Source organism: Diadema antillarum, unplaced genomic scaffold (genome assembly GCF_040938485.1).
Source record: "Diadema antillarum isolate AM-2024a unplaced genomic scaffold, OU_Dant_1.0 seq00000798_RagTag, whole genome shotgun sequence".
Lineage (NCBI taxonomy): Eukaryota > Metazoa > Echinodermata > Echinoidea > Diadematoida > Diadematidae > Diadema > Diadema antillarum.
Window position 1 is genome coordinate 2,104,336 of NW_027271682.1, and position 24,039 is coordinate 2,128,374.

The following is a 24,039-nucleotide window of genomic DNA, read 5'->3' on the forward strand; positions in this document are numbered from 1 at the left end:
ACGAATTCCTCCCATACAAACTCAACATCCTGCTCTTTTAAAACTTGATTCCACACCACAAAGTAACAATGTCATGTAATTTACCTCATTGATTGCATATCTTGTGCATACTAACTGCAATGAAGATAAGAATTGAATAAGTATTTTTTCCCCTTTTGTCGCTATGTCAAAACCGGAGTTTTATAGACCTGATGGTAATTGCATTCTAGCTTAACTGTCGTTATCAATGATGAAAACACATGGAATAGAGGTGGGCTTGCAGTACGTGTCATCTCCCACAACACTAACATCATGTTTAGTTTATACCACTAGCTCTACACCAGCAGTAGCCTGAAAGGTATATATGTGAGTTTGGTAATCACAATGCTAAATCACGAAGACTTCAAGCATGATGATACAAATGAAGAGGGAGTGACCAACCCCCGGCTCACCAGCCCATGCGATCATCTTTGCCAGACATCATGACAACAACAAAAAAGTACAACTTAAAGTGAACCTCAGGGTTAGCAGTCCTTGCCTGCACCAGAAGTGAGAGGAGCCCTTTAACTCCAAATGGTTATCAGGAGTGCAGAATCTCATTTCAGAAACGTTCCATTTATAACGACAACACCGATTCCATGGTAATTATGTCAAACATCCATATGACACATGACTGGACACCCTTAAAGACTACACAGGGAATAACAAAATATTCAAGGAATGCAATCTTAACTCAAAAATTTTGACCAGAAATTGATTCCAAAACATGATGCATGCAATTTTCATGCTCATTTTATCACAGAGAGATGAAATATTGAGGCAGTCTTAAAAAACAGCTCGTCATACTGTGTAGGTTAAACCTGTTAACAAGCATTTCACACATCATATGGGACTGTTTGGTACAATGTCATACTGCAACACATATCCACTGCATGGAGTCATATGGAGGCATTTTTTGCTTTATGTTTTCTATTTTATTCATTCTATGCTGTTCTCTTTATTTTGTTTTGCTTTGCTATGGAATTGTTTTGAAAAGTACATAAAATTGTTAAAGAACTTAATAACGAACATGATGTTAGCCTTTCCATGTAACACATTACATAGGGTCTGACAACAAAAAAAAAAGTCAAATTTTGTGGCTTGATTTGATGGTAATTACTGGTCAATGAACTTGTCATTCAGAAGCTATTCTATGATCCCAATGGAGCACTAAAACAGAAGGGGAAATATCGTTTTCAAGAGAAGTATGTATGCAAAAATGTCATGGCCATTACACATAGAGCAAATTAATCTCACGTTACGAGTTGAATCTGGACACAGTATTCTCACTCAAAGTATCATTTTATTTAGACAAAATGTGGCAGAAACTGGGAAAACTGCTAACAAAGGGTTTTCCATTTTAGGTGTACAGATGATGATGATGATGATGATGATGATGATGATGATGATGGTGATGATGACGGTGATGATGACGGTGATGATGACGGTGATGATGACGGTGATGATGACGGTGATGATGATGGTGGTGATGATGATGACAATGATGACGATGATGACGATGATGGTGATGATGATGGTTATAATGATGATGATGACAATGAAGATGAGGAGAATGACAGTGCATGATAGTGACGAAGACAATGATGATGCTAATGATGTTAGTGTGAAGACAGTTGAATGGAATATCGGAATTTCATGTGAACTGTCATAAGACATGCACCCAAATCATATCATAGATAATATGAGATGCAATATTGGTACAAGACTTATTTCATGTATTGATGCACTGCATGTCTCAAGTGCAGAAATCATCGCAGTGATTATGAGTGGAGTTTTTCATATCAGAGTGCCGTGACCTGCGAAGGTAGTGCAAGACACTATTTCTATGACAGATAGAGAATCAAAAATGTTTTGGTTATATTACATTAAAGATTAATCTAGAAGATTCTGATTGAATAAAAACTGAAATTCACTATATCTGCACAGCAAGTATAGCACAATGCATCGATAATATTTGCTATTTGTGACATTAGAATTTAAGAGTAAAGAATTGTGTAAAAAAAACCAAATATCTTCCCTTGAATGGAATGACTGCTCACCGTATCACAGAAACATTCATATAGTAACCACCCTTGATTACAATGCTTATTTTGTATATGTATATCTACATCCAGTGAGTTGTGTATTTCAGAAGTTTTTCTGGCTAATAATGTAGAATTTTTGATTGCATACAACATCACAGCATACACTAATGAATAGTTAAGTAGCTCTTTTAACTTCATTACTGACTCGTATGTAAAATAAAGAGCATTCAAATATATATCTTTGCCAAATCTTTAAGTGCAGCTGGAATTTAAAAATGATATGGTATGAAACAGTTGGCTGGTAGGTTAAGGAAGGGCCATGCAGTATAATTATAACTTTTGTGGTCACATGGCCAAACTCTTGCTACTAAAACAGGTAAACACGAAATTTGAATACAGGAGAAATCTTGTGCATTTGTGACCCACATCAGATAATTTCAGTAAACACAATTGATCACTGTTCGGAGGAGTCAACATTGCATCCAGTCATCACAGCGAACATCACAGTATCTACTCTACTGAGAACTACCGACTTCTCTAATATGCTGACAATTGATGCTACATCAACATATCTCTCTCTGGACTTGATTGAAGCGGTGCACAAGAATTAAAAAAAAAAAATGCACTTGGACCTTATGTCTGTAAGTAAGTGGCATTCTCTTCATTTAAGTAGGATGAACAATACGTACTTTCATTCCAAACATAGAACATTTCTTTGATGTTTACTTCCCTTGTTTTTTTCTCTCTCTCTTTTTCACAGCACATTAATTTATATGTTAACTTCTGTGAATAAAACAGAAATTAAGACATTTGTTTTTCTTTTTTTTTAAGGAGAATTTTACATCCCAGCTATATTTGTCCTGAGCATTGCCCAAATGAAAAAAAAAAGACAAGAACTAAACAAACATTAACCCAACTAAAACTTGATGAATACACGTGCAGCAGAGTGCTGTGGCGTCTGTGAATCGGGGAAGTACATGAGTGCCAAGCATTTGGGAATGCATGATGAAGTTGAGGTCAAAATATGTGCACAGGACAAAACTGATTGTTGCAACATCTCTCCCAAGCCAACAATATTTCCAGAGTGTAATTTCACCTAATGCTGCTCCAATTCCTCCTACATGATTTGACCCTTTGTGTGTAATTTGCACAGAAACACCATGGCATTGTACACACTGTCCAAAGTTATGACATAGAAAGGGTTAAAGCAAACACAATTTTCTCATCATATACACACAGGAAATACGATGACTGCAAATGGACACATGAAAACAAAACTAAATGTCGTTCAGTTACAGTACTTAAAAATACTGCTCTAAAAGAGAAAAATGTGCATACTTCATAATATAATCAACTACTACACTACACAACGACTGTTGCTGTGTGCAGATTTTGAAGTGAGAAATAAGACTGTACTGAAGTTCGGCCAGTTCGCTGACAGCTTGTTGATTGAAAGGCCTCATAGATAAGTTTCACCACTTATGATTGTGATAAATGATTGTGATAAAATAGTATTGCACAAGAATATTTGTTGGCCATTTTTACTTGAAGTCATCATCTTCATATTTCTCTCACCCAAACAACACAATGCACACTTGAACGTAAGTAACTAAGGCCTGTTTGATGACACGACATGACAAATTGTCTCGTATGTGACACAATGAGAACATCAAAACATCATGAAGAGGTATGAAAAAAAAAGAAAAAGAGCTAAATATACACACAGAAAATTTACTGTACGAGCATGTGAATTGAATCACAAAGACTTTGTGTATGATAACATGGTAACAAGTCTTCTGGCTTTTCTGAGAGCCAATTAGAGCGATCATTTATCACAAGAAAGTCCATCAGACTCAGGCTGGCTTAGCAACCCCTACTCAAATACTGTCCATCAAATGCTGCTGGTATGGTGCTTTCATATCATACTCAAATTACTGCCATCGTCCATTTGTATTGCATTGCAAACTATTCTGATAGTACATTAGAGAGAACACACGATGGGCAAAATTGCTGATCGAATAATACAGAGTAGTAGCACCGGATGATTTTTCTCTAAGACATGGTGCGTACAGTACAGTGAGAATGAATGATTAATCGATCATGCATTCTCAAAAACAAACAAACAAACAAACAAACAAACAAAGACAAGATATGATCTCATTTGTCAGGCAAATATGACAAAATCATTAACCATCCACGGCGGGATTGCCGAGAAAAGCGTCCATGAAATGCAGAGACGAGAGCTTTGTTTACTCCTCTGCCTCCATACTCTGTGTGACCCAGAGTCTCTGAAAAGGCGTGGTGGTCCCTTGCATGGACTCTGTGACGATCGGTGGGATTGGTAGGTGATGGTGATGGTGGTGGTGGGAGGGGGGGGGGGGTGGAAAGGGCATATGTTGGATGAAAGATGGGCCCTGTAGCAAGGCCACAACCTTGGCTATAAGTCCTCCCTTAACCCCTTCTGTGGTGATGTTGAAGGTGGTGGGTTGACCTCGCTAACTCTCCCCGGGGCCTCTGTCCCCCCTCCTCCTCCTTCTCCTCCTCCCGGATCACCTTGAGGCCTCTTGTGGAGACTACTCAGAGAGGATTGCACCTGGGCAGAACAGTAGAGGGAGCATCATCACATAGGGTCATCAAATGATATAGCTTCTTCATTCATTGCATGACATTACGCAGGCTCTCAGCATAATCAATGGCCGACATTAACAACAGACAGCTGTCTTGAGACATGCATTTCTCCTAAAACTTGAGTCAAATTTCCCACTGGATTTGATTATTTCTACACAGCTGTCTGATATTAAAAACTTTTTGTCACTACTGGTTTTTCATGATTAAAGGAAACATCATTTAGAAAGATTCAATCTGTCAACTACCTGCACTGAGCTTTTATCAACAGATTAGCTCACCCATTTACTGCTTTTATTTTTTTTTATTCATTTTTTTTTTGAGGGGGTAGTTGGCATTTGGCAGAAGAGACATGAAATTGACTTTCAGTAAGAAGAAATTACATCCTGATGTACCTAATTGCACAAAAAATGGTATGCATATGGGACTGTCTATTTGGTGTACCAAAACTTACTTCTGTGTTGTTTTTTCTTTTATTGGTTTATTTGTGGTGGTGTTGGTGTTTCCTCCTTTTATTTGAACACTGATTTCTTATCACTGGAGGAGATGTTGATTGGTATGAAAAACAGAGCCTTCAAAGAAGGTGTCTGACAGGTGGACATCTTATTCACAATCAAATATACCTATTGGCACAAATGCAAAGTATTTTCTTTTTCTTGTTCTTTATACCACTTTTCTTGAGGGGTATTGTAACCACTCATGCCAAAGTCAACACATGATCACTAAATCTAAGCTTAATGATCTATACAAGCTTTAGGATTTACTGCATTGACACAGAACTCGTGATAGCTGTGGTCACATGCTCTTTTGTACACTAATCTGCTTTGTAACATGTCATGGTACATCGCATCACAGCTCTCGGAAGTCGTATGCGTTTTTATATTCATCAGCCCAGCCCTAGCCCTCCTTGACCACTGGGGGGAAGTGTTGGTGTAAAGCGCTCACCTGTAACAAAGCTTGGAGGTTTGCTGTCAGCGTGTCCTGTATGTGGGATACCTTCTGCTGGTGTTTGTGCTGCTCTGCAATGAACAGATCTCCCATGTTCCCCATGCTGCAGTTGAGATGAGAATAAATAAAAAACAGTGAGTGTATTGCCATGATCGAGGGTGTGGGCGGCATCAAGATTTGACGCTATCAACCATGATGAAAACGGCGACTGGTGGTGGGAAAGGGGAACTTACAAGATATTCCCTCTGAAGGGTTTGAAACACTTTTTAGGGACTTGTTGCCTCCTTATTAGAGCACCATTTCAAATCATGACATACATAATTCCAGGCACCATAGGTCACCATCTATCACACTGCATGGGCTAATATAGTCACATTATTTTGAGAACAAATACTCTCAACACCAACTTTCAGTGGTAGCCACTTCAATAATCACATCTACACTAGTCTCCAATACTTGAAGACAGTCTGGAGAAAATGCTTTATTTCCAACCAAAATCTACCCAGTTGTGAACAAAGCATTGCTTTTGAGCCTCATACCGTATGTCCAAAAAAAAAATTACAACGGGGCCCTACGCAATGATATCTTTAAAGATATTGCATCAATCTAAATACAAATTCAGGGTATGAAACTATAACTCATTTCCCACATCTTACAGAAAACTCCATTCGATTTGCTTCAGTGGTCAAAGAGAAATGAGGAATTTTGTAGAGGATGTCGAGAATCTCTTTTGTCCAAGTTCTGTCTATTGTTCACACACCAAATCATCGAAGTGCTAAACTTGGAAGAATCAGACTCATGACATGCTTTACTACAATCCCCATTTCTCTGTAACCGCTTAATCAAATCGAATGGGGATTTCTGCAAAATAGAGCTAAGATGTTATATTTTATGACCCTGAAGTAGCATTGAAACAATAATCATATTGGATGTTATCAATGCGACAATCTGATTATAATTTTTGTGGGACATACTGCAGTATGTCCCTCAAAAATAACAATCAAATTTTCGAATTGATAACATCCGAAATGATTGACCTGTCAAAGTGCTACTTCAAGGCCTTAGAATATAACATCTTAGCTCTATTTTGCAGAAAACCTCATTCAATTTGGTCAAGCGGTCACAGAGAAATGTAGATTGTTGTAAAGCATGTCATGAGTCTAATTTTTACAATTTTAGCAATTCGATGCTTTAGTGCGTGAATAATAGACAGAACTTGGACAAAAGAGATTCCCGACATCCTCTACAAAATTCCTCAATACTCTTTGACTACTGAAGCAAATCGAATGGGGTTTTCTGTAAGATGTGGGCAATGAGTTATAGTTTCATACCCTGAATTTGTATTTAGATTGATTCACTATTTTTAAAGACATCATTGCGGGGGGTCCCGTTGTAATTTTTTGGGGGACATACTGTATACTACATTCAACACATGCTCCTACGATGAATCACATATAATTTCTACTGGCATCACTAATTTCCAGTCGCTTGGTTTATGACATTAAACAGAATACAAACAATCTTATCTTCTTTTCACTGAACTCCTACATTGTATAACTGTTCTATTGTGTAAAATCATTTTGCATTTGTTTACAAACAAATTTCCTACAATGAGAGAACATTATGCATGTTTATCGAATCCCACACATGTACCTGACTATTTATACCCACATAACATATCACATTAAAGCATTGCTTATCAGAGCTGGGTACATCATGAACAAAATCTATCAGACTTCTAGAATCTCTTGAGTAGAAATGAAGATCTGTGTGTTGTTACATAACTATAAACTACAAAACTCAAAACTATCAATGATTACATGATACATGAAAATACCAATCTTTTTCTCCTTTTTTGTGTGTAAATTCATATAACAAGAGAAAAAAAAATAAAATGTTTCATATTTGACAGTGGGGTACTTGTCGAGCAGGTACAATAGCTCACCTCTCAAGGTGGACGGATTCGTGGGGCGAAGTCTGGGGGAGGGCAGTGGTGTGGGGCTGTAGACGCCAGATCCTGATGGTCAGTACTGCTGCTGAGAAGGTCAGGCACAGGAGACTGGACAGAACAGAGGCAAGACAGAAAGACAGAAAGACAGACAGACGGACAGATGGACAGACAGACAAGCAGAGAAAGAGAATTAAAATGGAGAAAGATGAGAACTACAATGAGTAAAAGAATACTTACACAATACTGTAGCACAAGATAAAAGAGAGAACTATTGAGCCATAGTCCACATGAATGCATGACAATTTTGTCAGTATCCTAGTTTCCATATTTCCAGTATTGATTCAATAATTCTAACAATCTATGCACTGTACATGTAGCTAAGAAGTAAAATTTGAGAGAGTTAATTCGAAAGTAATGTTGTTGTGTGAGGCTGGGTGTGTTCTTTACTATCAAGCAAACTTAAACACTCTTTATCATAATACCTTTAATATTTCCCAAAACAAAAAAATTGATCCGTTTATGAATTTGGCATAAAGATAATATGCAATCAAACTTCATATCTTATACTGCATCATAGTTTGGCATTTATACCTAAAATGATAATAAAGAAAACAAAAACACACACACAGTTTCTTTCTTTTTGTTTGACAAATCTTGGATTTTGTCATGTTCAAGTTATCAGAAATAATATCTTTCCTCATTCAATTACTAATTGCCATGATTATTTTAATCAACTGATTTCATGCCATCAATATCATTGGAAAAACTCTAATTGAATTACATTCACACACAAAAATATGTATATCTTTTTTTTTCTTTTGTCAAATCGCATCCCATGAGCAGCATGTGTGAAATATGAAGAGTTCATACTATCTTGAATGATATTTTACAGCACTCAAACCCCATGCATACTTCTGACGGACAGCCGGCTAGTTGTATTGTATATAGATCGGCCTGTCAAGGTGTTTGCAAAATTCTGACAAATCTTTATGATATCTGAGGGTCACTATGACAACTACTAAGACTACATCGCATAAAAACCAACTGATGCATTTGCAACTAAGATACATATTCATAATATGCAAAGTAAGCTGGGAGACGGTAAATTTCAATCACAGTGTCCTTACTGTGAAATGTATATTGTGCTGACCACAAGGTTGAGGTATCATCTTCCTGTACATTACCTTTAATGTCACAGCATATGATTTCACGTGAGTCTTGCATTCACGGAATCCTAATGCAATTGCTACGTGCTGCGTTGGACTCTCTTTTGTCACTTTTCTCTATTAATCCATGTCATTTTGTACTTCACCTTTCCTTTTTTGTTTTTGTTTGCTTCTTCATTAGAAATGCATGCACTAGTTTTGTAAACTTCAGGGGGATATCAAAACCATAAATCTCTTTACATGTGGACCCTTCACACTACACTTGATGCCTGGCCATGTCCTCAATGTGAACCCAGGCTTTCAGTCATGAAAGAGCGAGCTTTAATTCTACAGGTTATTGATGTCAATTTGCATGTGAACAACTTTATTGCACATTAGTTACGTGTACATTCAGATAGTGATCTTAACCTCAAGGACAAGCTTGTAGTAAAGTATGGGGTGCCAAGTGTTGCATGGTTTCTTTTATCACAAAATTATTTTTTGTGACAACATCAATTTTGGTTGGAATTGTCATTTCATTGACAAATTGCAATTTCATTGGCGAAATTGACGTCACTTGTCAATGAAAAAACAATTTCCTGACAAAAGAGATCATGTGACACTTGGCTACAAGCTTATCCTCAAAGTTACCTAATCATTGAGTTTAAAAGATCACCATCTGAACAGAACTAATGCCATGCGCAATGTGTTCTGACTTGTCGACCCGACAAGCAACAACGATATCCCTCATGTAGTAAACCACAGTGATACGGCGGAGACCACTTACAGGATTCCTATGAGAAGTAAGAAGGGTTGGTACTGAGGTAGCCTCTTGAGGGCGCCCCCCATTCTCATGATAGACTTGAAGATGCTGACTGAACACAGCACTGGGGAAGGAGAAACAAATGGAGATAACAATATTTCACTAAAGGGAGGAACTTTTAGGAATTTGTTTTAGAAGAAAGATATTGACAAGACCACAACACTGTGCCATTGTTAGCAGGTCACTCCCGATGACTGCTGCTGAATTATTTTGTTTGATAGGATTTATGAAGATGAAATACATGCATTTTAACACAGGAGATCTATACATACACACACAAAAACACTGAAAAATTATTATCATTATTATTATTATTATCACCATTCTTATACAGCGCAGAAAGATGCTACTAAATCATGACCATGGCAAATGATTACAACCACTGTGGTTAGTATGATTATATAGTGTCATTTAAAAAAAACAACAGTTAAGGATTTACACATTTGGTAGTGAATGGTCAAATTTATTCACAATACATTATGTAAAGTTCTAAAAAGCAAGAGAAACAAGCAATACTTCCAACCAGCAAAACTATGGGTGTGAAGGTGAGTTTTTCACCATCCTGAATTTGATATTTCATCATATTACTTCAAACCACTGCTGTTGATATGTCCACACAAAAATACACTTCAGGACGGCTAATCACGATGAGAACATACAATCTGGTTGGCAAGCGAAGCCATATGTATTATATTCGTCCGGTAATAAGATGAAAAAAATGCAATGATTTGCGGATGATACAAAAATGGTGGAACCTTTTGGTATCAAATCATAACAGGAATAGGGAGCAGCAAAAACAAAGACTACATATAAACAGGATGCAAAACTGTAACTGCACCAGGAACTGCCACAAAAATAAACGAAGGTGACTTGTTCTGTTATTTCACACTCCTTTCAAAAATGTTTTTCTTTTTATCTGCCCTTTATCCCAACGGCTCTCTGTGGCGACCTCAAGTCAACAGTGAAACTGAAATCTGTGTGTCAATGCCACAGAACATATCACTGATGGATCCAAGGCACTGGCATGTGGTCTTCCACTCACTGTGAGCGAGATGGCGGTGGCTGAAGCGAGAGCACCGACTACGCCCTGCCAAATCTGCCATGGAATGTGGGAGGTCGGAGGTCAGGCGCAGTTGCCGCGGACTACTGTGATGAGAAGAGGACAAGTCGCTGCGGAGATCTGCATGGGCGGGGTGGAGGATGACAGAGAGAGGGAGAGGATGCGGGGTGGAAAGAGGATGGGAGGTTTGAAATGGAAATGGATGTTGATTCATTACTGCGTATTATGTCTTCAATAATGACAAGTTACATGATCATAATGCCAAGTCACATGATCAGCATGCTTCTGTAGGAACATTATACCCTAAACATATACCCGGTATGACAAACTGGGTCCCATTTCATAAAACTTGTTATCAGTGACAACTGCCACATTTCTATGACAAATCTGCTCTCAGCCAATCAGATGCAAGGATTTCAGTAGCTTATACCAACTATGACAATTTGACACTGATAACAAGTTTTATGAAACGGGGTCCACATTGAAAAGGGAAAAAAACCCTTGATGTAATGATTACCCAAAAAAAAAATGATACAAATGATATTAAAAAAAAGTGTTACTATAAAGCATGGAAATGACTGAACATGTTGATAGATTGATTACATGACTCACAACCTCCTGTGAAAATGAGATTAGTGATGAACAAGCCTCCCACCTTTCCAGGTCTCTCGATCTTTGGGCAAATGATATGGCAAAAGTGAAACATTTTACTTTGGACAGATTTATGAAATGCTCAAATAAAGCTGTCATGGCACTCTTAAAAAGGGAAATTTCATCCAGGCAGTCATTATGTTCCTTTGTATGAAAACAGAAAAGAGAAGCAGATCAGTGAAAACTTGGGACAAAAATTGGACTTATAAAAGAGTAACAAATTGTTGAAAAGAGTATTTGGGATCAGACAAAACTTATCCTCTGGGGAGGATATGCCAAAAATTATTTCTCTAATCATAGACCATGAACAGGTCTGAAGAAAAATTCTCTCAAGAGCAAAATGAAAATTGGTGAATTTTTGAGTACAAGCCACATGGAGAGCCTCTTAACACCTAGATCACACACAGCTACCAATTTGTCCTACTCTCCACACTTTCAAAATATATATATTTTTTTACTGTATCTAATTTTCCCCAAAATTCGTACAGGTCTACTTCTCTGATTTTTCTGCCATCTTACAAAGCAACGTGATATCAGGATGAACTTTCCCTTTAATCGGTCATCCTCGCATGCATGGGGGAAAACATGAGATGGACCCCCAACTGGAGGATCATCCTCCAGTCATGAGGAGAGTGATTTGTAGCACCCCTTACCTGACCGCCTGGGAGATTCCCGTCTTTGGTGACCGCCGACCGACGAGAGCATGCTGCCATTTTGGATCTCATTGGCATTGCCGTCTAGACCATCATCGCTCTGTGAACTCTGGAAGAAGCAAAGTGGAACATAAAAACAAAGCGAGAGAGAATTGAAATAGAGTTCCAGTACATACATTTTATTGAATAGAAGTGAATTTGTACCACACTCATATTTGTACTGTCAGCCAGTTTGGCGTACATTCTGTGCATGAGCAGATACATCACCTGAGAAAAAAAAATAACATGAGACACAGAATTGTAATATGAGTAATGGCATGGACAGTGCCTGACTTCTACTACTGGTAGTTTCTCAATCTTGTAGTGAAGAACATCTTTCAACATCCAAGGAAGCTTGTTTACATAAAAGCGAGTTGGAATACATAAATGGGTGATATCTACAAACTTTATAAATGTTTGTTTTGATGGTGTAAAATTTAGGGTCATTTGAATCATTCATTGCTCACTGATGAGTGATGGAGTGACTTTTAGTTGAAGTTTACAAATTAAAAGCTGAAAGCCTTACTGAGGTCCAAAAAAAAAAAAAGAATTCAGCAGTAGCTATATATTGAATTGCAACTGACCTGCATAGAGGTTGAATTCATGAAAACTCAATTCAAGCAATAGTCCAAATTGAGCAGCATAAAATATACACTGGTATCGGTTCAAGTTGTGGACCAAATGAAGTTGAGGTTAAAATGAAATTGAGTTATTGTTTGAATTGATAAATACTTTAAGCATTAGTTTTCACATACATGTCAATGAAGGTATTTAACAAATTTTGAATATCACTGAAATGGATGTACAAGATGTGGAGCAAACAATGTAGGTTCATCTAGTACAGTAAACCTAATCAGGGTGTATGTTTCAATTGAGTAAAACTGTACTTGAGTCAATTATCTGGTCATGAACTTAGGGGTTGCATGGCATTTAATCGTTGTTAACGGCATTACCATCTTCTAATAATGCTGGAAAATACTTTTGTTATACTGACTATTTCAACCAATCGGGTGATTTCAAGTTTGGTGCTAGTGCTGGTATCAGTGTCATTGAAACACTAGCACCAACAATAATCCTGAACTGGAAATCAGTCGGTTTTAGCAGGATGACCTCAAAATTATGGTGTAGTTTCAGTAGCTGGCTTGACTCAGAGCTGAATGTCATCTGCTGAAAAAAGCTCCACCATACTTTTTCAAGATTTTTTTTTTCAAAGCACACCACTACCCAACACATGGCCATTGTAAATCTATGCCTGGAAGAAAAACTCAGTTTGTCGTATTTCAGAGATGTTACAAAATTAGTGGCAATTTTATTCTAATTTTCCCACATCACTTGCCTAATACAAAGCATTCATGGCTCTAGTTTTTCATATTTGACTAGAACCAAGTGCAGCCGTTTTTAAATTGTGTAATTCCTACGCAACTTTACAGTGGGAGAAAGATAAGACTAGTGTCGGGAATCTATAATTGTGAGTGGTACCACTTGCATTAATATGACCATCTGTATTGGAGCTTCAATTTGAGGCAGTCGCTTGGGAGATAACATCAGTGCCAGCACTAGTACCGAACTTGAAACCATTCCACCTCAACAAGAGGAAAAAGAGTGATACTGCAAGCAGAACCGGTACATTTGATACACGCTACACCTATCGCATTCCCATAACCTTTGGAAATGCCCAAAACTAACCTCGTCACAGTTATCAGGAATGTCGTCTCCATCACTCTCGCCTTGCTGGCTGGAATCGGGGGTCATCGACTGGTCGATCCAGTCATGCGTGGAAGAGAGAAGAATCAAACAATGGCAATTTTAACTCTATTAGAAATGTTTGTAATAATGAAACAAAGAATCTTAAACCACAAATCCTGAATCTGTAACCTGATTTTAAAACCACGAAGCTATAAAAAAAAATGTTCTGATAGATGTGTAAATTGTGCTCCATGCCAAGTTTGATCACGTTCTATTACTTATCACACTTCTGGAGTCTCTGTGTTGATAAAACGTACGGTTTTGCATGTGAAACAGCATCATTTCTGGCTGGTTATTTCTGAGTACTGCAGTTGAGAATACATTTTAATTCAGCAAAGAACATACCTACGTATTGTAATACATGTACACTGACTTCATGGACAGAAGAAGAGATTATCACATATAACAAAATATAATTTCCCTTAGAAGTTTGTGGGTTTAAACAGAACAGCAGGGAATTGATTTCTAACCTTTGACTCACCCTGCCACACATGTATATAACAGTAAAATGATTCATAGCAATACCTATTACAGTCGAACATCACATTTCTAATTTTGATAAGATTTTGGCAAATGCTTCTTCTGTTGCAATAAAGAAGAAAATCATGTGATCAGAGAGAATTGACAACCATAAACAATGTCCCACTCAAACCTATATGGCATTCTACAGAGATTTTACAGAACTTTTTTCTCCTAACAGCAGCAATAAAATCATTTCCTTTTTTTATTTTTTGGGGGGGTTTCTTCATGATTATAACATGACAGACGTAATTCATAGAAATTGATTAAAAAAACAACAACAACGTTCCACATTTCTATACTCATCACTGCCTTTCGGCAACTTTTTAAGTATAAACACATGAATTCCATCGACTACAATCCAATCTCAAGGAGTGGGATGCCACTGTCTTAATTGCACCTTGCCAAGCCTTACTGTGGGCAGGACAATCTTTTTCCAATTACCTCTGTCTCTCCCTTGGCATTCTTCCAGACTCTGTACAGGAGTTGATAGGTGGAATGTCTCGAAAGTAGTGATCCAAATATATGCTGCAGCAGAGAGACAATTTAGGAGAGAGAACCAAGCAAGAAAAGAACAATCAGAACGGTAATCTTGTAGATCTCCACTCAGACACGCCTGCAGATGATTGGTTAAATGTATTGAAAGTAGTGATCTAAAAATACGTGCCAGCTAAAAAGGCAATAACACTAGCGGGACATTAAAAGACAAGCACAGTATTAAAGACGAGTCCATTCGAACATGTTTGGTGATATTAGTCGGCATCACCTTTTGTTAGGTGCTGGCCACCTAGATAGTTGTGATGTTGTGTGAGATCTTTAGCAAGATGGTGCAATCATATGTTTACAATGTTACCCTGATAGGGTAGCAGAGCTTTACAACAAAGGACTGCAAAAATTGCAGTGACTTGGTGGGGGGGGGGGGGGGGGGGGGGGGTAGAACTTGATACTCGATCCAGAATCAAAAGTTTGTTTACTTTATTTAAATACATCTGCTCTAAATTTATTTAAAAAAAAATGTTATGCAGCTTGAAACTCTTATGTTTTTTTTTTCTTTTTAAGCATGTTACTAAACTGTCTCTTTGATTTGATCTCTATATGCTTATCTCGTCTCCTGCTAGCTTGGCTGAATCTTTGTTCTTTGAACTTACGCCCCTATTTTTTTTCTGATGATTGGATTGTTTTCTTTTCCTAGCATGTTCATTTTCTTTATAAAATTGGACACAATGTTTTTCACAGGAAAGCTTGGAGTATGGAGAATTCAAAATATTGTATCCAAATCACAACATCTATGCTTTATCAAACTTTCATAGAATCATGACAAATCTACAGTATGTGGATTTGCCATGTGTCAAGATTTATATCTTGTAATTCTGAGAAGTGGCTGCAGGAGATCTTAAAGCGCGAATCCAGAACATTTTACATAACTTTTAATGAACACACAGCACAACTGTACAACTGGAAAGGCAGAGTTTTAGGGAAATTGAACATAAGATAAGAAAGAAAAGGAGTTTTAAAGTTTTGCATGATCCTGAAAAAAAAATAAACAAAAAGTTAGAGCTATTATCAGTCCTAACCAGGCATATGCATGATAGATGAAATGATGACATCACCATCTGAGATCTCTCCCACTAGTGTGCACATTAAAATATCACTGAAGTTATGCCCTTGGAGAAAAACTTGGCAACTATATATAACCCTTTTTAATCACTGACTGTTGTCTTTCCCAGATTGTTACAACACAACAATGATTTTATGTGAACGATACAAAGTTTGTTTTGCTGTTCCATTCAAAGAGAAAACTTATATAACATGAAAATTCTCTGCAGGTCATTCAATGGAAAATCAATTAATTCATCTAATATGCATGCATATTTGTGAGTAATATCACTGTCTTTCTAAAAGAAAATGTGAGAAACCAATACAATTTCATTACATCCCCAATTCAAGTTTTTACGAAAATCTACCATTCTGATTCAAGGACAGTTTCACTCTTCACAGAGTTAAATTTGCACAAGGAATGGAATCACACTCCATGGTTACAATCTGCATACAGCTATAGATTTACGAAAAAAGGGGGGATATGCAAGAACATGTGGTGGGCTTACATTTACATTGCAAATGGCTTTGATATGAAAGGAAAATGAACATAGAGAGCCGAGGCATACAGTCGGACAAAACAAACTACTGTGCAGAAAGAGGTGCTTTCAAAGTATTCCATGAGCAAGCACAAACTTTATATTTAATCTTAAATCATTCTGTACAGGTTTGCTTTGTTTCATTTTGTTAAACAAAAAACATCAAACACTGTTGTGCAAGTAAATCCTTTCAAATGGTATTTATTCCATCTGAATGCCTTCTGCTGCTTTATGCTAAAGATGAATAATAACTCCTGAGAAATTTTGCTGTCATTTCTGATTTTCTAATAAATATCTAATGTCATTTCCAATAAATTTCATCAGATAAATAAGTCTTTCCCTCATTGTGTAACTTCCATTCTGTCAGAGACTGCTGTCCTCTGCATTTTTAATACCAGCTCTCGGCATTTCCAAGTAAATTTAATAACTTGACACATTAGATCGAGGGGGGGGGGGGAGGACATTTCATGATTTTGCTCGCAATTTTTCTCACAGTATCTTGCTTCATTGCATTGATTGACAGAACTTAATGAAAATGATGTGAATGATTTCATATGTTTTTTAAAAGAACAATTTCCCAGAATAGCACAAAAGGCATCAATACATTATGACAATGCACTGCCCATGTCTAAATGCATTATTTATCTTTAAAAAGAAATAATCATCAAAGTGGCATAAACACAAACGGTGCATGTTGCTGCAACCAACTGCCTAATACAGAAATCCAGGGGGTATTGTATAAAAGTCTAGGTGGGGATCTTAAAACCTGGGACTAAATGGGCTTATAACCAAATGAGGAAAGAAAAAAGGGCCAAGATTTAGTCATCAAACAACATATCAACGTATGGCTAGTTCATATTCAATAACGTCTTTTCCAAAGAAATTGACAAGTCTTTCTAGAGAGTCGATTATATTAATTGTTATACCAATCTATCTTGGATCACATGTGCAATTACATATCACACACTTATAATGACAAACTCTGAATCAGAGTAATCACCATTATACTGGTATGTGGTGCAAGGTGAACATTTTCTTAATTTTCATTGTGTAAGAGTTTTCTTCTGTAGGATTATATTAAATCCACAATTTGACATCTTCCTCTATGAATAATCAAACATAGAACTTTTTCGGGTCTATAAACTGACTATTCAAATATCTATGGTCCTCATATTCTTGTAACTTTAAAGGGACTTTACAGTACTGGTTGAGGTAGGGATTCATGTTTTGAACATTCCTAAGTGAGATAATGAAAAGCCTCTTATGAAATATGAAAGAGCATGTAATTTTAAGAAGGATTCAACGTTTATTTGATGAAAATTGGTTTTCAAATGGCTGAGATATCAAAAAAAAAGTGATAATAATAGAAGGCGACATGCCACAACTTTATTAGGATTTCTTTGTTTCACCTTGTTTTTGGATATCTCAGCCATTTCAAAACCGATTTTCATCGAATACACTTTTGATACCCCTTAGAACTGCATGCTCTTTGACATCTCATAGAGTGGTTTTTGAATATCTCGCAAAACGTTAAAAGCTAAATCTTCACCTCGACCAGAACTGTACACACTCTTTAAAGCTTACATTCTCCATTATTGAGAGTTACATTATACGTAAAATTGTATGTATCTATCAGATTCATGAGACATCCATTAATGCACAATCTACATATGTAATAGAGATGTTTACCGATGTTTGCCATGCCCCCTCAGACAGGGTCAACCAAAGTTCAAAAAACAAAAGGACATTGTCAAATACACACCTAGTTGTGCTCTACATTTGAATAATTCTAGACACCAGTCATAAATCTTACAAAGCAGAACAATGATGTTTACAAAGTCTTTTTCCTTCTTATTGCACCTCTATTGAATATACATTCTCCACACCGCAGTGAAATATTTGAAACCATTAACCACAAATGCACTACTAGGGACTTTCTTTCACACATGTTTATCTTTGGAACTGAAATCTTTTGGTTAAAAAAGCTGATCAAATTTAACAATGAGGGATGCCTGACAATATTTGATATCACAATAGCAGTCTAACATCATTTTGCACACAGGCAGTGTGGTGGTCCATAGCCCTCATCACTAATTTGAATTTTTTGGGATATCAACAATGTGTGCTTGTGTCCTGAATTTAATCACAGGGTGAAAATTTTCTGAGGCGAAATTTAATATCAAAACAATCAGAAACTATGCATAGCGATATTTCATGTTTGATTTCCTTTTTTATCATTATTTCTTGAACAAATAAATCTTTAGGCGACAGGGCCAGATGAGGAACTCATGCTTAATGAGATATAATGACATACCATAGAATAGCAAAAAGTCAATTGCAAACAAATTATAATAGAGTTTCATACTACACAATGACTCCTTCATAACAAATTTTCTCTGAGGAAAAAAAAATTAGACAAATCAGCATAAATGGTCTAGTGTATTGTTCTGCTGTCTGCTATTTCTGGGTGAATTTGAGTTCAAAAATGCAATGAGTCACATTGAGGTCACACTACATACTGTGAACCAATTAGAGAGAAAACTGCACTAGTCTGACACCAGATTGATTTCCTTTTTGACTGACTGTGGCCTGCAGCCTGCATGTCAGTTTGAATATCATGAATCAAAAGAAAACTGCAAGCCCAGATGCATAACATCTGTGCTATTACATCTCTTTCATAACCTACATGTATATATAGGTTTAATATTCAAGTACCACATCAACAATGGACTTGAAAGCAGCCTCCCAGCAAGCAACAGCCCCTCTACCAAAAACAAACAAAACAAAACTGTTTTCCTCCTTCATATCTAATATTCAACCAGGTGAATTCATCCTTTTTGATTCTTGATGGATTTATCACAGATGCAGTGTACCTCCCCAAACTGTTTTTGTTGTTGTAGCTGTTGTTATTGTTTTTGTTGTTGTTGTTGTTGTTGTTGTTGTTGTTGTTATTGATTGTTGGACTGAAGTCCAAGTTCAATAGGTCAAAGGGACAACTCCAAGTCAAAATAATTTTGAGCAAAAGCACCCAGCAAAGGATATGAATGTCAGACTAAAAAGAGGAAGGGGAATGTGGAACTCAGTGAAAAGCTATGTGGGAGGTCAAAAAATGTACAAATTCTGGTCATCGATCAAATTCATAATCTCTCTCTTGAATCTGATCTTGGCAAGCCATTGCAATATTCCCCAAAGTTTCTTCTGTGGATAGTATATAGCTAGCATCAAAACAATACTGGTATATTTTCATTCATCAACTGAAATGATGAAACATGGGTGGACTCATTCTAATCATTCACTTTAAATGTTGACTGTAGGCCCTATCATTTATATTGATCTGCACTGTAGTGATGCATGTTTCCTCATAAACACAACAACTTGTTCATGGATGAAATAATCCATACATACATATGTATCTGTTTAACTTTTCATAGGGGGGGGGGGGTCAGTGAAACCTCATTCATCCACATTGCCTTATGGCTCATCACCATTCTGAGAGCTGCAATTGTTGACAATTAAGGCAATTCAGCATGAGCCATTTGTATCATTGCTTCTTTTCAAACCACTTTCCCAAACACCTAGACAATAACCTTTCCCTTTGCTCTGTAGTAAACAAGTGGGTTATGGAAAGCACAGTGCGACAGCAGCATCTATCAGTGTCTATCTCGTTGTGTAGCAGGCCACTTTAGTTTTTGAAGGTACGAGTAATTATGGCATGCCTGCTCCTGAACCCGTGAGGACACGGAGAAACAATATTGGATATCCACAAGGGATGGGCGGAGAAGGCTGAATTATCACTCTCAGGAGTGTCATTTACAGCTGACTTTATACAAAGAGGTGTACACCCCATCATTGCACACATACAGAAAGTGGGTCGTCAATATCTCATACACACAATTCTCAATACACAGCTGGCCCAAGGGTAGTGTATGTGATCAAAGCACTTTCATGTATTATAGTCACATGATCTGAAAACCTGTTTGCTTAGTTTTGTTTTGTTTTGGTTATTGTTTTTATTGTTTGGTTGTTTTTCTTTTGTTTGATTGTTTTTGTTTGTTTGTTTGTTGTTTTGTTTTATTTTGTTTTTGTTTTGTTTTTGTTTTTTTGTTTTTACATATGTTTCTAGACCCTCAAGTCAGGTGAGATTCTGAGTATCACATTGTTCCTCCCTCCAAAGGCTGAAAATACATTTATGGGGTGAAAGTTTCTCATACCAAATGTAAAAAGCAGTGTTCATGTTGATAGACACAGGCTTCACAGAATGCACTCATTTACTAAACATCAAGAGGGGATTCTCGGAAAGGGGGAGGGGCTAGGGTAAGAACAAATTCAAGGAAAGTTCGTAGCATCTGCAGCTCCTTATAAGGATGCAAACACAGTTTCACTTCCAAACCATTTTCATTTCGAAGCATTATTTGAACTCATAAATCAGTCCCAAAGGCAACTGAAAAATAAATTTCATAATTTCTAGGAAATTATGGGAAAGTCAGTAACCACTTTTCTCTGTTGCAACTGAACCTGACAGCCAGTATGTGGTTTAACTATCGCCTGCTATGTGGCATGTGCCATTTTGCCAAAAATCCGGTGGAATCTAAAGACAGACATTAGTAGAACATATTTAGCAGCATTCACACTTATCACACACAAGTCACAACTTCCAAGGGGCACATGGGGTCATGGACAACTGCACATTAAAATTTGAAAATGTTTCCCTGAAGGTAGACAGCCTATGTCGCAATAACTGCTACTTTCACTCAACTGTCACTTAGAGGGATGTAAAGATGCTATTTGGTATAAAATAACAGCATTTGCCAGAGTTTAGCTTGAATGTAGAACCTTGTAGGGCAGATTATTCTGTTAAAATTCTTGTATTTTATTGGAGAGTCAAATGGTTCTATTTTTTCAAATATCATCTTCAAGTACATGTATATGTAGACAGGTCCACTCTATTAAATAGATATTGTCCCATAATGACAACAAATTCAACATTGCAAAGAAGCTAGTAATCACACTGATGCAGTGTCGGCATATTTCTCGTCAAATACTGCCTCTCCCACGTGTACTAGAGAAAATAAAGACTGTTTCGCCCATAGTGGTAATAGCTTTATAGTTCTCTTGACTAAGTCCATAACAGATATCTCTGAGTAAGTTCAGAATAGATATAACGACTCATCAAAAAGATGAATCGCAATGTGAGAAGGTAAGCACATTAGGAAAGTTCAGGCCAAAATCTGATAAAGGGCATTCTGATTACCAGGAGGGGAGGGCCATTATTTTCTACTGAAATACGATAGTTTTTGTATACCCACCTTTTCTGTATCTGTGTGGATTCCGATGGCATTTGGGACGACAAATGCAGTCCGCTCTTTGGTTATCCTTGAGATTGTTTCAAATCGCAGGGCAATCTGGGAAACAGGATCAACAAAATCATCAAATCAAAAATGCTCTACGGATTTCCTTCCATTCCCTCAGTAAAGTATGGAAGATAAAAGCATGTTCTGTTGTATTGTTTGTTTGTTCGTTGTTCACAGATAACTATCGAAATACATCCATTATGTTGGTGGAATGCTATTAACATAGGCACACATTGGACTGCACACAAACAGGTGTGCCCTTTCTGGGACTCTGTACACTATAGACAAGATAGGTTTAGATTTCATACTGTATCAATAGAAGACAAGGAAAGAATACTGTAAAAGTGGATATTTTTGCGCGACTAATTTTTAGCGCTTCGCCAGATGAAAAGAGTTTTGCATGTTTTTAATTCCGCGGAATCAAGACATCAATCACTGGAACATACGGCATCCAAAAATATTCGTGCGCTTTTATTTTCACGCTTGTTTTTGGTTGCGCGAAATGCGTGAAAATTTCAACACTGCGAAAATTTCCACTTTTACAGTAAATGTGAGACATGTTAGAATCCATTTGAGGTCATCAGTAAGGAGAACAAAATGTCGGCAAATTTTTTACTAATTTTCCAATCGAGCAAGCATGCACTGTAGGTAGGAGGGCTGAGACAGTATGCCTACCGACATACTACAGGTGTAGTTGCACCCTTCTGAGAGCTCATGAAGACTGTTGAGGTTTTCATTTTGGAACTAAAAACTTTAGTGCATGACAAATGGTTATTGCAAGATATTTCACGACCCATGAATGGGTTATGTGATTGTTCTCTGCATACACCATGCAAACAGAATCTTTTAAACTTTGCACCCTTCAGCAGTTTGCCACATTTCCCTTGCCTTTCATAATGAATTGTTTTTCCTACATGGAATGACACATGATGAGACACCATTCCATTACTTTTTTACAAACATAGTAATATCGTTCAAATTCAAATTCATCATACATCATACACAAAAGTTTGCTACGTTGTAATTGATGAATCACAAAATCTTGTTGCACGTCCTGTCCCATGAAATTCAACAATACTGAAAAACACAAACCAATCAACACTAAACCTCCTGCACATTTTCCTCTTGTTGTTGACACTACAATGTAGATAGTCTTGTCAAAAGTCACCCATAAACATTATATTTTCCTCTGAGCATTGAATTTTAAATTTTATCATATATTGACTCTCTCTAACAAATGCAATGATCCCCTCCATCATCATCGACAGTGGAATAAATGCAAAGCTCTAAAGACGGATTCATTTTGCATGTGACGGTTTCGCCATACTTCGACATGGGCTTTAAAGGGGCACAGGTGGTCATAGGAGATGAGCAAGGGAGTAGCGTCCCTGCGCACAGGGGACAAATAATGGATGAGGGGCTCGATGAATAGATGACGTGGCCCCGGGGAGGGATGCAGAGGTGTGATACCCGCATCTCTCCCTTTACACGTGGACTGAGCAGAGGACCAGGCTAGGAGGACTTTCTGATACATCAGGAGGATGTTTAATGAGGATGAGGGTAGGAGGTATAGAGAAGACTCCAACATCAAGGTGGAAAACAATGACTTGAAATACAGATGAATGTGTGCGAGTGTGTGATGATGTGTGTGTGAGTGCCATGGTGTTTGTGTGTGTCATGGTGTCTGACTTTGTGTATGTGTGTGATGGGGTTTGTGCATGCATGTGTCTTGGTGTCTGTCTATATGTGTCATGGTGTTTGTGTGTGATTGTGTTTGTGTGATTGGTGGTGTTGTGTGTTTGTAATGGTGTTTGTATCATGTGAATAATTGTGAGTGTGATGGTATTTGTGTGTGCATGATGGCATTTTATGTGTGCATGATGGTGCATACAGTGTATGTGATGGTGTTTGTGTGTGTGTTTGTATGAGAACTGTCCTATTCTTGAAACACCAGCTAGTATTACAGGCCAATCTTCGTGGTGGCTCATCTTTCTTTCGACCTCCTTGCAGGAAATCTCTGTCTGTGAATTTTGATCTTTTTATCCACCCAAACTTCTTCTTTTAAGTATAGTCCCGCACTTCAATATTGCAGTGGTACCGCATTTCTCGCATATCTTTCTGATATGAAAATCTCGAGATACTGCCTCTTCATTTCTCCACTTACATGCAGCACGCTGATCCTGACTGTAGAGGCCAGGTAAGCTGTACATATTTTGGGGGTAACCTCGAGAAAATGCAAGGTTGACCTCTGCTTTTGTTTCACAATCATGTGACTAAAAGCACAATATTACAGTCCTGCATGGCCAGATTTGAAAGAATATCATTACAGG

The 24,039-nt window shown here is 37.4% G+C and overlaps 1 protein-coding gene across 1 annotated transcript in view; it reads right to left on the reverse strand.

The window, feature by feature from the left end:
• Positions 1–4,193: 4,193 nt before the first annotated feature.
• Positions 4,194–24,039, reverse strand: part of LOC139739393 (uncharacterized) — a 103,414-nt gene continuing 83,568 nt past the window's right edge. The window contains exons 7-15 of the mRNA XM_071650013.1: positions 21,665–21,760; positions 14,668–14,751; positions 13,645–13,713; positions 11,920–12,028; positions 10,598–10,735; positions 9,520–9,619; positions 7,582–7,695; positions 5,634–5,739; positions 4,194–4,656 (exon numbers count right to left, since the gene is read on the reverse strand). Coding sequence (XP_071506114.1) covers positions 4,501–4,656; positions 5,634–5,739; positions 7,582–7,695; positions 9,520–9,619; positions 10,598–10,735; positions 11,920–12,028; positions 13,645–13,713; positions 14,668–14,751; positions 21,665–21,760 — 972 coding nt within the window. The 3' untranslated portion in view covers positions 4,194–4,500. The remainder of the gene's footprint in view (positions 4,657–5,633; positions 5,740–7,581; positions 7,696–9,519; positions 9,620–10,597; positions 10,736–11,919; positions 12,029–13,644; positions 13,714–14,667; positions 14,752–21,664; positions 21,761–24,039) is intronic.